Source organism: Anopheles darlingi, chromosome 2, assembly GCF_943734745.1.
Source record: "Anopheles darlingi chromosome 2, idAnoDarlMG_H_01, whole genome shotgun sequence".
NCBI lineage: Eukaryota > Metazoa > Arthropoda > Insecta > Diptera > Culicidae > Anopheles > Anopheles darlingi.
The window spans coordinates 28899403-28912251 of record NC_064874.1 but is presented as its reverse complement, the minus strand read 5'-3'; the positions used below and the strand labels follow the sequence as shown (position 1 = coordinate 28912251).

General features: G+C 53.8%; 3 protein-coding genes across 3 annotated transcripts in view; 1 reads left to right on the top strand and 2 right to left on the bottom strand.

Moving 5' to 3' along the window:
- Window positions 1–111: 111 nt before the first annotated feature.
- On the bottom strand, window positions 112–3348 carry LOC125959853 (protein claret segregational). Its single transcript, XM_049692833.1, has 3 exons — window positions 3273–3348; window positions 1534–3204; window positions 112–1463 (listed from the first exon to the last, which is right to left on the bottom strand). Exons 2-3 carry the CDS (start codon window positions 3202–3204, stop codon window positions 828–830), a joined length of 2307 nt encoding a protein of 768 aa, XP_049548790.1. The 5' UTR covers window positions 3273–3348; the 3' UTR covers window positions 112–827.
- A 121-nt stretch (window positions 3349–3469) lies between these two features.
- On the top strand, window positions 3470–4832 carry LOC125959873 (mediator of RNA polymerase II transcription subunit 21). Its single transcript, XM_049692858.1, has 2 exons — window positions 3470–4059; window positions 4146–4832. Exons 1-2 carry the CDS (start codon window positions 4018–4020, stop codon window positions 4518–4520), a joined length of 417 nt encoding a protein of 138 aa, XP_049548815.1. The 5' UTR covers window positions 3470–4017; the 3' UTR covers window positions 4521–4832.
- A 118-nt stretch (window positions 4833–4950) lies between these two features.
- The window catches only part of LOC125959839 (histone-lysine N-methyltransferase SETD1), a 7917-nt gene continuing 18 nt past the window's right edge, over window positions 4951–12849 (bottom strand). The window contains exons 1-5 of the mRNA XM_049692801.1: window positions 12421–12849; window positions 12196–12341; window positions 11676–11946; window positions 5820–11613; window positions 4951–5737 (exon numbers count right to left, since the gene is read on the bottom strand). The exon at window positions 12421–12849 is cut by the window's right edge and continues 18 nt beyond it. Of these exons, the coding sequence (XP_049548758.1) occupies window positions 5564–5737; window positions 5820–11613; window positions 11676–11944 (6237 nt within the window). The 5' untranslated portion in view covers window positions 11945–11946; window positions 12196–12341; window positions 12421–12849 and the 3' untranslated portion in view covers window positions 4951–5563. The remainder of the gene's footprint in view (window positions 5738–5819; window positions 11614–11675; window positions 11947–12195; window positions 12342–12420) is intronic.

The following is a 12849-nucleotide window of genomic DNA, read 5'->3' as shown; positions in this document are numbered from 1 at the left end:
TTTTCATCCCATTGCCATTAACTAACTAATCGTATTACCCTCCTGTACAATGTCCGAGGGAGGATGTGCCGTTATCACGCGTCGAGAACGATCGAAGAGCTGTTCGAGAAATGGCCCCAAATTGTTAGACAAAGTACGGAAAGAATTTCCCTGGCACTGGATTACGATGCTGATGATTAATTTGGTCCAGGTGTATAACTACTACCGGGTAGGAACACGTTCATCCGCGTGGGCTTTCTCCGGACCAAGGCATGTGTTTCTCGTCGTGGGCGTGTTGATCTCGGCCGTAATGCTCACCGTGCGGATTGCAGTATCTTTGTTGATCATATTTAAAAGAATTCGTAAAGAGATCCTTGATTGGATCGCCGTAGGACTTGACTACTCGCTTATGCTGATGGTACTGAATACGGCGTTGCATGTATTTGAAGAAATCGAGCTATTCTGTTAAGCAAACAGAATCTTGCACAACAGCAAGTGGAGACCATGCCAGGCAAAATTTATGGTAAAACCTTATAATCTTTATTGTTCCATAGTTTACGTTTTAAGCGACAAGACATACAAGACCACTTGTCGTGATCGTTGATTGGAGAAGCGCGGCTTTCGAGGAAAGGATACAGGACCCACTAGTCGCCGAAACATAGTAATCAATTAAAGTTCGAAAAAAAAAACAAAATTTACTCTAGGCGCGTCTTGTGCAACAAAAGTCTCTACTACTAATAATAAAAATACAAAATAATAGAACGGACGCCTGTTTACTACTCCAGATGGGCTACGACTCTCTGAGAGTTGTGTGGCGCGATTGAAGTGTAAGTATTCCCAAGCAGTAATTACACACTGCTGAGAACCTTGTTTTTCCGTACTTTTTGCATTTTGCAGGAATTGACCTGAGAAGCAAAACGCAATGATTTAACCGTTTCGGTAAGACAGTCCTGGAACGGGGCCACGTTCACAAACATCAGTGTCTTCGAGTTACCCCCCAGACTCGGCATCAGCAGATGTGTGAGCTTCGAGTTGCGGTATGGTACGTGATCGTGACGCTGCACGAGCGCCAGTATGACGTTGCTGAGTTCGCTCAGCGAGCGGTTAATGTTCTTCGTCTCGTCCATTCGCGTGCTCGTTTTCGGGCTCTCGGAACCGGCCAAATCGACCAAATTCACCGAACCAACACACGTCTCGCCCTTCTCCTGGTGCGTACCGAGTAGCATGATCTTCGTAACGGCGTGCGATCGCGACGATCGCTCGTTACCGGCTGTCGCAGCCGTTGCACGGTTCATCTTGGCAATGCTCATCAGCTGGTGGAGCCGAGCCGGCGATTCGACCGTTTCCTCGATAATGTTCGACACGTACACCTCGGTTTTGTTCTTGGCACTCGCCATCTTGATCTCCAGTTCCTTTGTCGTGCCGGTTGTGTCGAGCAGATCGTACAGGACTTCGTTGTAGATTTCCAGAAAGTTTACCCGAATCTGAAAGACGGCCCAGAACACGTGTTAATTTATGGGAAGGAACATCTCTTCGCGTCTAAGCTTTCATTACCTCATACTCCCAGCCAAAGCGCTTATAATCATTGATCGCATTGAAGATCAGATCAACCGTGCGTGGAATCACGCCCAGACTGTCGGGAACACCATCCATGGTGTAGGTTTTGCCACTTCCCGTCTGGCCGTATGCAAAGATGCACACATTGTAGCCATCGAGGGCGGATTGAATGAGAGGAGACACGTTTTCAAAGATATCTTCCTGCCGAGTGCGAGCATGAAACACGTGATCAAAGCTGAACTCGTGGCGTTTGCCAGTACCGTCCATGGCCAGTAGCTCAAGTGACTGCTCGTCCAAATACTTCCACCCACACTCGATCCGATGCTCCTCCGATGGTAACAGTGGTGGTCGCACGCGACAAAATACGCGAATGTTGCCCCGCAAGTCCATGACCATGTTGTGTAGATCCTTACGCTCAATGTTTGCCTGAAACAACAGTTCCGCATTTCGTTGGTTCGTTTCTAGCAGCGCCAAATTCTCCATCTCAAAGAAGTTCGAGCGTTCCGATAGCTTCACCAGCTGTTGTTTCAGCTCGACAAGCTCTTTGCTGGCTGTCGCATATTTATCCCGATACATAGTCAAATCAGCCTCCGATCGTTCTAGAGCAGTAGTAAGCTGTGCGTTGGATGCCTCTAGTGAGCGCTTTTCGTCCAGTGAACTGCTCATCTCGCACAGTAGCTGCTCGTGGCGTTGCTTCAGCTCATCCAACTCCTGGGAGCACTCATCGTACATCTCCTGCAACGTTTCACGGCTTGCGTGCTGTTCGTGCAGCTTCTCGTATTTTTCTACCAGCAGTTTATGCTTCTCCTGGAGATTAGCGAACCGTGCCTTATAGTCATAGGGTGGGATTCGTTTGTTCATGGATTTGGCGGCACTTTGCTTTGCCGCGGCGCCTGTCGCTCCACCGTTTGCTACCTTCGGTCCGCTTGAAACCGTTATGCCGCTTCTACCGGTACCGCCGGTCCCATTGATCATACTGGCCACCTTGGAGGCCGGAGCTGCCTTTCGCAACGGGGCAGTTACGCCACCAGGCTTCGTTACTACTTTTTGACCAGTTGATTTGAATATCCCAGTCTGTGAGGAAGCGGATCCTGTGGTCATCTTGGACATTTTGGCTGGAACACCGGAGCTACCGTTGGAAGAGGTCGGTGGTCGCTTGAAGAGGCTTGAGGTAGTACTCGAAGACGTCGTGGAAGCGTTCGATAGATTGGATTTTATTGCGATATCACCGACTGATCGGCTCCTTCGCAATAACCCACCTCCGACGTTTCCATTCCCTTTGCCTTGCTGGCCAGTGTTCGCACTGACCGGGCGCACCAGACCGCTGCTTGCCATCAGCGCGACAGTCTTGGCATTGATATTGGCCGGTTTCGAGAGCGAGGGAACGTGTTTTGGTCGATGGAAGTCCCTCCGGTTCAGATCGCATGCCGAACGGCTGCGTCGCAATTTAGCTCGGTTGATTTCTGGTCGCCCCGCTCCGTAGTTTTCGCTACGTAGTTCCGGAGAAGCGGCACGAGTTTTGAGCATCCCAAACATCGTCGAATTTATAGCTGATGGCACATTAAGCAGATCTCTGCTTAACGGTAACCGAGCGTTGCCGGGCAAACTGAGCGTACTGATGGCAGCGGGCTTCTTTAGAAACGATGGTTTCGGTATTTTAGAGTCCATCTGCGAACGGCAATACACAAAACCGGGGTTTAGCACAAGAGAATGGATTGATCTTCGATCTTTCCTACCTTTCCTATCGGATTTTTGCACTGGAAAAACGGTTGTTATCGAGAGCGTTAATGGAGTCGCCGTTGCGTTTTATTTTCGCCTTTTTTTGACATGACGCGCCGTTTGACGGTTGAAAATTGAAATTGGCGCTGCATGGGCTTTGCTGTCGGGGCATTGCTGCAGGGATATTTGCTGCATCGGCGACGCAGATTGGAAAACAAGCGAAAATCAAGCCCAGCCGACCCCAGCATTTTCCGTAATTTTTCCTCTATCGCCCGGGCCCGTAAAATACCGCGCGATACGGACCCGCAGGACGACGGTGCCCAACCACATCCCGGTCCTGAGCCGGAGTGCCGAGCCTAGCGCCTTCCTCCGATATCCGGAGACGATTCCCCGATTCGGGTGAATGCTCGGCTGGTGTCTGTTCTGTTGATTACGGGATTCGCCACTCCACGCACCAAACAATTAAACCACGATAAACGCAGGACGCTCGGAAGCGGGTCGTTGCTGGGAAACTCATCTCGAGCGTAGCCGACGCGCAGATCAATCTCCATCCGCATCTCCGTGGTGGTCACGGAGCGGAGCTTCGGTTCTTCGAGCTGGTGCTGCTTCTACCTTTTGGCCGACAACCCATACTCTCCGTCCGGTGCGAAGCAAGGGAGGCCAGATCACTGCTTTTCTTCGCTTTTTTTGTTTCTTTTTCCCCCTTTTCTTTTCTTCAAAACCGTCGGAAAGCTGGATTATTCAACCATAGTCTTCGAAGCGATGGCTGACCGACTAACTCAGCTACAGGACACGGTAAATCAGGTAAGCGCGTTCATCGGGCATCCTCTTCGCTTCGTCTGCTCAGCTTCTCACTGAATTGTTCGTGCTTCTTTTCTTGTTGATCCTAGCAAGCGGAACACTTTTGCAACAGCATCGGCATCCTACAGCAGTGCTCGGTACCGAGCAAATTCGCCGGTTTTGAGCGTACCGGATCCCAAACGCCTCAGCAGCAAGTGCAAACGCAGGAGGACTATCCGCAGCTTTTCTCTACCCTGATCTCGCGATGCGCCAAAGACATTGATACGCTCATCGAATCGCTACCGAGCGAGGAAAGCTCGATCGAGCTGCAGGTCCAATCGTTGCAGCGGCTCGAACAGGAGAACAAGGAATCAGCCGAAAAACTCGAGGAAATCGTGCGCAAGGGTGAGCTGCTACTCGAGAAGATTCAGGCCGCCCTCAGTGATATCGCCCAGTCCCAGCTGGACATGCAGTATTCGTCGTGATTCCGCAGGCGCGTGCACCAGCATTCCGTTTCGCCTTTACCCGCCAGACTGGACTGGGAGTGGGATGTATGGAGGGGCAGCCTGGTGGAATCAGTGCATCCGGACCATGTTAGTCAATTCCGTCGGAAGGCCTTGGTTGTGGTTGCCATCAGTTCAGGTACCTGCTGTGGCTGCAAGCTAGACGACGGACCATTGCTGGACCGCGAAGTGTGATCGAGGGTACCACTATTTATTCGTCGGTCCACCATATTTCATGTCTGTGTGTTGCCGTTAATATAAGTGGAATAAAGAATGAGTTTGTAAGTTATACCAACCGATTTTATGGCCATGAAAGAACTAACTGGGTATTTGAGTTTCTCATCAATTTCTCAACAAACCACCAGCTTCTTCTGTACAGCATCGACACATAAAAAATACAACCGATTTCGTTTCATTCTTTACTTTTGCCTTTGTTCACATTTCCTTTAATAAGAATTGTAATATTTCGCTAAACTTAGCCGTGTAGTCGTGTTCTTCATGCGCTTTCTCGTGCAAAGATTTAATCTCCTTTGTTTCTCAGTATGCCATAGTTTAACACCTTTTCTCTTCTTCTCCCCCTCCTAACGTCGTGCATCTGTCTGTGCCTGTTCCGTCCCAAAGCAATGATGAGCTATGGCGACCATATTCGTATGGCAACACGTAAAGCTAAACGTAGGGCCTGATCCAGTATACCTGATATTGGGATGTGGAGCGAAACAGAGGACCAGCAGCGACGATGTACGGGTCACTCAACGTAACTTAACTGATTAAAAACTGACGACGAGGGGCGAGGACAAGAATGGAACAAGATGTCTAGCGCTAATCGGTACCGAAATTGGGACGGTGGACACACATGCACACACTAACACGAGATAATGAGACGACCACAATCGAGAAAACCAGAGGATAGGGAGAAAGAAAGTATTCTACTTAAACGCTACATTTACAATATATACAAATAGCGCGTCCATGCGCCATCCATCTTTTGAGAAAGGTCGTCGAGTTGGTGGATCCGGGTCCGGGGTTTAGTTGAGCGTTCCGCGACACCCAGGTGCACCGCACAAGCAGCGAATCTTCTCTTCCTCCAGCGGGAACTTGTAATCGTAGGTGATCTCCTCGTTCACACCGATCGGTTGCTTCGAATAGATGACGATCTTCTTTTCCGACTCGATCGTGATGATCTTCGCATAGCAATTGGGCTACAAAAAAAAAAACAAAAGGTAATCGAGTGTCTCATTACTAATATTCGTTTGTAATCCGTTACTGGATCTGTTTACTTACGTTGCAGCTGTGGTTGATAAATCGTGCCAGATTGCCGCACTTGGTCGCATCGATAATGGTTTCCATGTCGATACGGAACAGATACGAGCTGCCGATACCGATCGCTTCATACTTGGTTTCGCGCAGATCAGCCACCGATGGGCGTACCATCTGTCCGACGTACTCGATCACCATCTCGTCCGCCGCGATCGGTTCCATTGCGAACAGGCCCCAATCGTGGATGGCCGATTTGGCGAACTTGAGCTGCTTCTTGCGGAACTTTAGCTGGTTGAACTTGAGCAACTCGGACTCGGTGCTGGCACCGAACGCATTCAGCAGCCGGCGCTGGTTGGAGCGGGCCTCGCGCGATATACCCTGCATCTTGGCGACCGCCTTCGCCAGCTCTAGGTTAGCGGCCGCACCACTGCTAGTGCCTGCCGCCGTCGTCGTCATGCCCTTCAGATGATGATACTTGTACTTGGCCTTCTCGAGCGCATCAATCTTATAGTAGCCCTCAGTGCGCGCGCACCCCGTCCGATGCAGCTTGATATCGGCCAGTGACCGATCGATGAATTTATCCTTTTTACGTCGTTTGGCCGCCGAAGGACCACCGAGTGCCTGATGGAGGGCCGGCTCGAAGCTGCGATCCGTCGCACAATGGTCCACCCAGTGCGTCGCATTTAGCCAGTAATTGTTCGCATCGTCCATCAGCAGCAGATCGTAGCTTTGGCGGATGTACTGTGTGTCTTCGGTGTCGATACCACGCGTCAGGAAATCGTACAGCACCATCATTTCACCGCGCAGATCACGCGGCCTGTACTTGGGAATCGGCACAAACTGCTGCTCCGCGATCGATGGAATGAAGGGGGCGGCGTCTGCGGGTACCAGTTGATGGAAACCGGAACTATCCGAGCGTTTCCTGTGCTTAGTAGCAGTAGTAGTAGCAGCAGCAGCAGCAGCAGCACCAGCAGGCAGTGGTGATGGTTTCGTCATCGTCTCTGATCCTTGGGGTTGTGTCACCGTGGAAACCTTAGTCGGCACCGTCGACGCCGACTGCGATGGTTGCTGTGGAGCCATCGATGATGAGTGTGGATCGGCAATAACCGTAGTAGCAGTAGCAGGCTGTGGGACACCACCGGCCGCCGCCGCCGCCGCACCAGCCTCGTTACTGTTCGTGTAACCATGATCGTGGGCCAGCGTGTGCCGGACATTCTCCGAGGAAGGTGCGTACTTGTTATTGTTTTGACGTGATGGTTCAGCCCGTTCAACCACGGTTGAGGAATCGGACTGTGGATGCGGTGAGGAAGAAGACGGTGAAGCGGATGGTGGCAGTGAGTAACAATGGTCCAGGGCGACCTGGCTTGCTTGGCTCGATCCACCATCGGACGATGCCGGAGATGCTTTGGTTGCGCGGAAGAACTCGTCCGACGATGAGCCCGCAACGCCGGCACCACTGACAGATCGTGGATCGGTGAACAGCAGTCCTTCGGTAGAGGCCATTGATGTCACTGCTGTGGCCACTTGCCTGGGTGGCGTTGCAGCCAATGGTGAGTGCATCAAGCTGCTGCCACTGCCCGAACCCGATCCGTTCTGCGGTTCCTTGGCCACGTTCTTGCGTCCTCGCGCCCCGGCTTTCGCACTGCCCGATCCTTTCTTTCGTTTCGATGAAGACGCCGATGCTTCCGGGAGATTCGTGGGCGCCATTCCATCACCGGCCAGTCCAGGGAAGAGCGATGCCAGCGGATCATCTTTGCGCTGAGTATCACCACCCAGCCCAAGGTTGGCACCGGGTGTGGGCGGTGGTTGCGACAAGCTCGGTGTAACCGGATCATCGAGACTAGACATTTTGCTGCCGGCAAGCGTCTTCTTGGAAGAGATGTCGACCGGTGAGAGCGCAGGTTTGGTCGTCCTCTCGGCCATCCGTTGCGCTTTCTGCTCGGCCATACGCACCAGCTCCTCCTGGAACTCTTGCTCGATCTGCTGCAGGTACTCGGCTTTTCGGCGACGCTTCTCCTGATACTCGCGCTCCTCATCCGAATCACTGTAGATACGATCGGACATCCGGTAGGCCGATGATGATCCGTGCTGCTGCGGATCACCACTAGCATCACCATTATTGCTACTGTTGCTGGCCGCAGTCGCCGATGCAGCAGAGCCATCGGTAGCGCCACCGGTAACAGCAGTAGCAGCAGCAGCAGCAGCAGCATTGTCTTGATCCAACGCTTTCTTTGCTGGCGACTCACGACCCGGGGTACGTGGTGGTTTCTCGAGTTCACCGTCCTCCATTAGCAACAGCTCATCACCCTCGGAGCTCGGTGAAAGATCCTCATGCAGCTCGTGGAGCGATAGCTGCGGTAATTGAGAAGCGTCCGGTGAGCGGCTTCGGCGCTTCTCCGTCGAAACCGATGGCAACACTTCCTTTCTCGGTGGTCCTCTCCTACTGATGACTTCCTCGTCCGAATCGGAATCGGAATAGATCTTTCCTGCTACCTTGCTGAACGCTCCGGCGGCACCGCTGGTAGGTTGTTTCGTTCGAAGAAGGTTGTTGCCACCCGATGACCGGTGCGATCCACCAAGGCGCGGTGCTTCGTCGCTATCGGTATCGGAGTAAATGCGATTGTCACGATGATCGCGCCGTTGCCGTTTCGCAGCGTACCCCCCAACACCTACATCCACCTCGGAGAGTGATCCCGATTCGAGACTATCCTCCGAATCGCTGCCACTCGATTCTTCCTCGCTGCTGGAGGTAAACGATGAAACGCTCGGCATACGACGTACTATCTCGGGGCGCACGTCAGCGCTCGACGATGCACCGGTCCGGACAGGAGTAGCCGCGGAGGAAGAGGAAGATGATGCTTGCGTAGCGGTACTGCTCGGTACTGCTCCCCCAACCGATGCCGGTGCCGCCGACAGGGAGCTTTCCTTTTCCTCCGAATCCGATCCACGCACCATATCCTCCTGATCGCTCTTGCGTGAATCCTCATCCTGCGGAACGGGACTGGGTGGTTTGCGGATTCGCCGGAAGGACGGCATCTTCGGGATGGTCGCTCGAAGCCCAAGACCGACGAAACCACCACCGGCACTATCCAGCGCATCGTACGTTTGGTTAAGCAGCTGATTAATATCCGGCGCTTTGCTTGCCGCCAGTCCTCCTATCGTCCCCACGGTTCCACTGCTACTACTGGCCATGCTTCCCCCGATCGTTGCTGTCCCACTAGCGGAACCACTGGTAGCGCTGCCTTCGCCGAGTCCAAGCCCAAGCCCAAGCAATGTCGTACTCTTGCCATCACCCTTGTGCCTTCGTTCCTCCTCGTCCCACCAAGCTTCGTACTTCTTGTAGGCCGTATTTTCGATCATCTTTTTGTTGAAATCTTTCTTGAGAATTTGCTTCAACTCGGCCACCACACGCTCGATCACGGCATCGATCACGATCTCGTGCCGGCTGCGCTTTGTACCACGCGACCGATCCTTTCCCTGGCGGCTTCCACCAGCATCGTGCAGCCCTGCGTACGAGGAAGGATCTGTACCATCGACGCCGTACGGTAGGGCAGCGGTTCCCGGAGCGACAGCCGATGCCGGGTAGTACATGGCACCGTACGGTGCACCGAACAGGGGTGCCGTCGGGAAACCAGCCGGATACCCGGTTCCATGCTGATACGCACCCGCTGTACCGTGGCCATGCTGTTGCGGGTAGCTGTAGTAGGTGGTGGGGTACAAATAGGAAAAGCTGCTGCTGCTGCTGCTACCAGCTGGCGGTGGTGGAGGCGGTGGTTCTAGTGGTTCCGGTGGCGGTGGCGTTGGTGGAGCCGGTTCACTGGGTAGCGGAGGTAACGGAAGGGGCGGTTGAGCTGGCAAGATACCGGGGATCGGTGGCAGTATACTGCCGCTTTTGGAATCCTCCGACATCAGACCAGCGGGTGGTGTCGCTTTGGCCAGTGGTTCCGTCTTGATTGTGCTCGCCGCGGCAAGCGAATCATCTTCATCCTTGGCCAAGATCTCATCGTCACTGGAGGATATGTCACTCGCACCTTCCTCCTTGAGGTCCTCCGTCTTCAGTGCTTTCGGTGGTGGTGGCGGTGGCGGTGCGGATTCTGGAGTTTCCGGAGGGGGAGGAGGCTTCACGATCTCCTCCTTGACGGAAGCGATAACGGGCGGTGGTGGACTTGGTGGCCGATTATGCGCATTCGATGGTTCCAGTGGTTCCTGCTTCACCACGTCCGGTTTTCGTTCTTCCTGCTCTTCGTCGTCACTGAGCTGCAGGAATGAGGCGGCCCCGAACGTTTTCTCCTTAAACAGCATCGCTATCCGCGTGTCCAGATCCAGCGTGGAACCACTGTCTTCGTCGGCACCAGCAGTAGGTACCTTCGGTCTCGTCTCCGAAGCCGTAGGGGAAGGAGGAGTTCTTGCCCCAGATGTGGCTGCTGGTGTAGCTGTAACTCCTGCTCCTGATGGTGGTAGTGGTGCTGTAGGTACTATTCCCTGTAACAAAGGGGCCGGTTTTGGTGGCACTGGTGTGCTGGCGGCCATACCATCTGCATCCCACAAGTCATTATCATCGATGAAGGACTTCGAAGGAGGTACAGAGGGCGGTGCGGGTGGTTTTGCTGCACCATCCCAATGATCTTCTGGCGGCGGTGGCGGCGGTGGTTGTCCCGAAGGCGGCTTTGGCGTAGGAGCCCACTTGGAGGCTCCAGCGAAAGCCGACGAACTAGCTGCATCCGTCGGTGGGTATCCGTACATTCCGTAATCCGAACTCGCGCCCGGGTACGCCGATGGTGGATACTCGTATCCGTAACCTCCGGGGGCCTCATACCGACCGGTAGCGCTACTGCTCGCGTATCCTTCACCACCAACACCATCGCTAGCGCCATACCAATCATCACGATAACTGCTTTTGCCGCGCTTCTTCGAATCCCACTCGCGATCACGATACTCACGATCACGCACACGGTCCCTTTCCCGGTCGCGATCCCGGTCCCGGTCGCGGTCGCGGTCACGGTCACGGTCACGATCCCGATCTCGCGTTCGATCACGTTCTCTATGCCTGTCACGATTGCGGTCCCAATCACGGTCGCGTTCCCGTTCACGATCACGATCTCGCTCACGATCCCTGTCACGGTCACGTTCTCGATATCGTTCGCGCTCCCGGTGATGATGATGAGGCGGATGCTGATGCTTACGATCTTTCTCATCCAGATACTTGGCGTCGCGACTCCGAGCGTCCGAATCCTCCCAATCATCGTAGTGACCACGGCTAGCACTCTTCTCCTTGCTGTAGTAGCTCGAATCTTGGCTGTTGCTAGCACTGCCGGACAGTTCGCCCGCATCCCACAAATCCGTATCATCGCCGAACGGTACAGCGCCCGACTTCTTCTCCCATGGATCCGGTTCCGGGGGAGGTGGTTTCGGACCTCGGTATCCTACCGGAGGTACAGCGGAGCTTTTGGACGAGGCCGTCGCTGCAACCGGCGTCGGTGGCGGTGGTGCTGGCTTCTTTTCGGAGGTTTTCTCTTCCAGCAAGCGCTTGCAGTGCTCACCGAACGGATCTTTGAACACGTTCAGCACCTTGCCCATGACCGATCGACCGTTTAGCTGCTCGACGCATAGCCGGGCCGAACGAACCTGCTCGAAGACGATCCGTGCCAGACCGAGGTGCTTGTTCGTGGCCGGGTGATAGTAAATGTACAGCTCCGTGTAGCTGCCGCACTTGGCCACTATGTCCGAGAGGAACGGTTTATCGATGTTGTCGTTCAGGTTCGTTATCGTTATCTCGATGGCCGGCGGTTCTCCGATGTAGTGCTGATCGATCTTAAACCTACGGAGAGGACACGACAGTGAATGCTGCGTTCTAAACCGTGGATTGCATGCAGTTCATACCTTGGCACCGGAATATCGAGCGGTTCCACCCGGGACCGGATCCGGGCGAGAGGATTTCTCGGATCACGGGGAATTACGGGCGGATGGCTGGGGTCACCGGGAACGACGCCATCGTAACGGTATACCTTCGGTGCGCCCTTGTGCAAGAACGGATCGGCCAGCAGCTTAAAGTTACGCGCAACCTTCTGCTGCTGGCCACTAGCGCTGTTCCCGGGTGTTGTTGCTCCGGCCGCACTCGCCACAACATTGTTCTCGATCGTACCATTCATCGCTGCGGAGTACAAGAGAGTCGAAATAAACCATTTTATCGCGAAAAAGGTGTTTGTTTATGTTCCGTTCCGCGGGCACAGTTTCTCCTGGGAAACGCGCGTAAACCCCACCGTCCCGGACCAAGGCCACCATAACCTCAAAACGCTCTACTTCCCCTCCGCACAGCTAGCTAGCTAAACGTCAAAATAACCAGGGAGACGGAGGAGGCGCTCGGCTGTTTTCTTAAGAAATTATTTTCCCAAAATCTTACCAAATCCGGTACGAGTCGACTGTATTGCTTTCGATGATCACCGGTGGCGCCCGGTTCGGCGCTTGCAAGCGTTACTATCGTGCCGCAACGGAGTCCTCAGAGTGCGCAAACATGCTCCATACCAAAACAACCCCCGAAACACCTCGCTGCAACGAAAGGCAAAAGAGAATCGCCCGAATGAGCTACTCGGATGCGATTTTAGGCCAAACCTCATCCCTTACTTACAGCTGCCCGTGTTACCGTCCACGACGGTAACGTTTTCGAGGGTCGAGCGGACGGTTTACAGTCTGAAAATGGGAAATCTTCGCGGAGCTACCTCGCGAATCTTCACAGAACCGAGTTTATTTTACAGCAAGCCTCGGTGACAGAGGGCGCGCGTTGAGCCGCCCGAGTTGGGGACTCGAGATTCCGGCGCCATCTTCTTCTTCGCGCAGAGTTTATTCGCCTTTTTCTTCTTTTTGAAGTGGCTGGGAGCGTGAATCCTGGGCCACAAACCCTTTTGGTGCCCGTTTTGGTGGATCGACGATGTCGAACGAATGCTGGCGGGCTTCGTTCCGGTTTTGCTGGTAGTTTCAAGCGCATCGTACTAGGTTAAAGTTCGGATTTTCTCGATGAATTTCCCGCGGTCTCGTGCTTTCGTCTCTCGTTCGATTC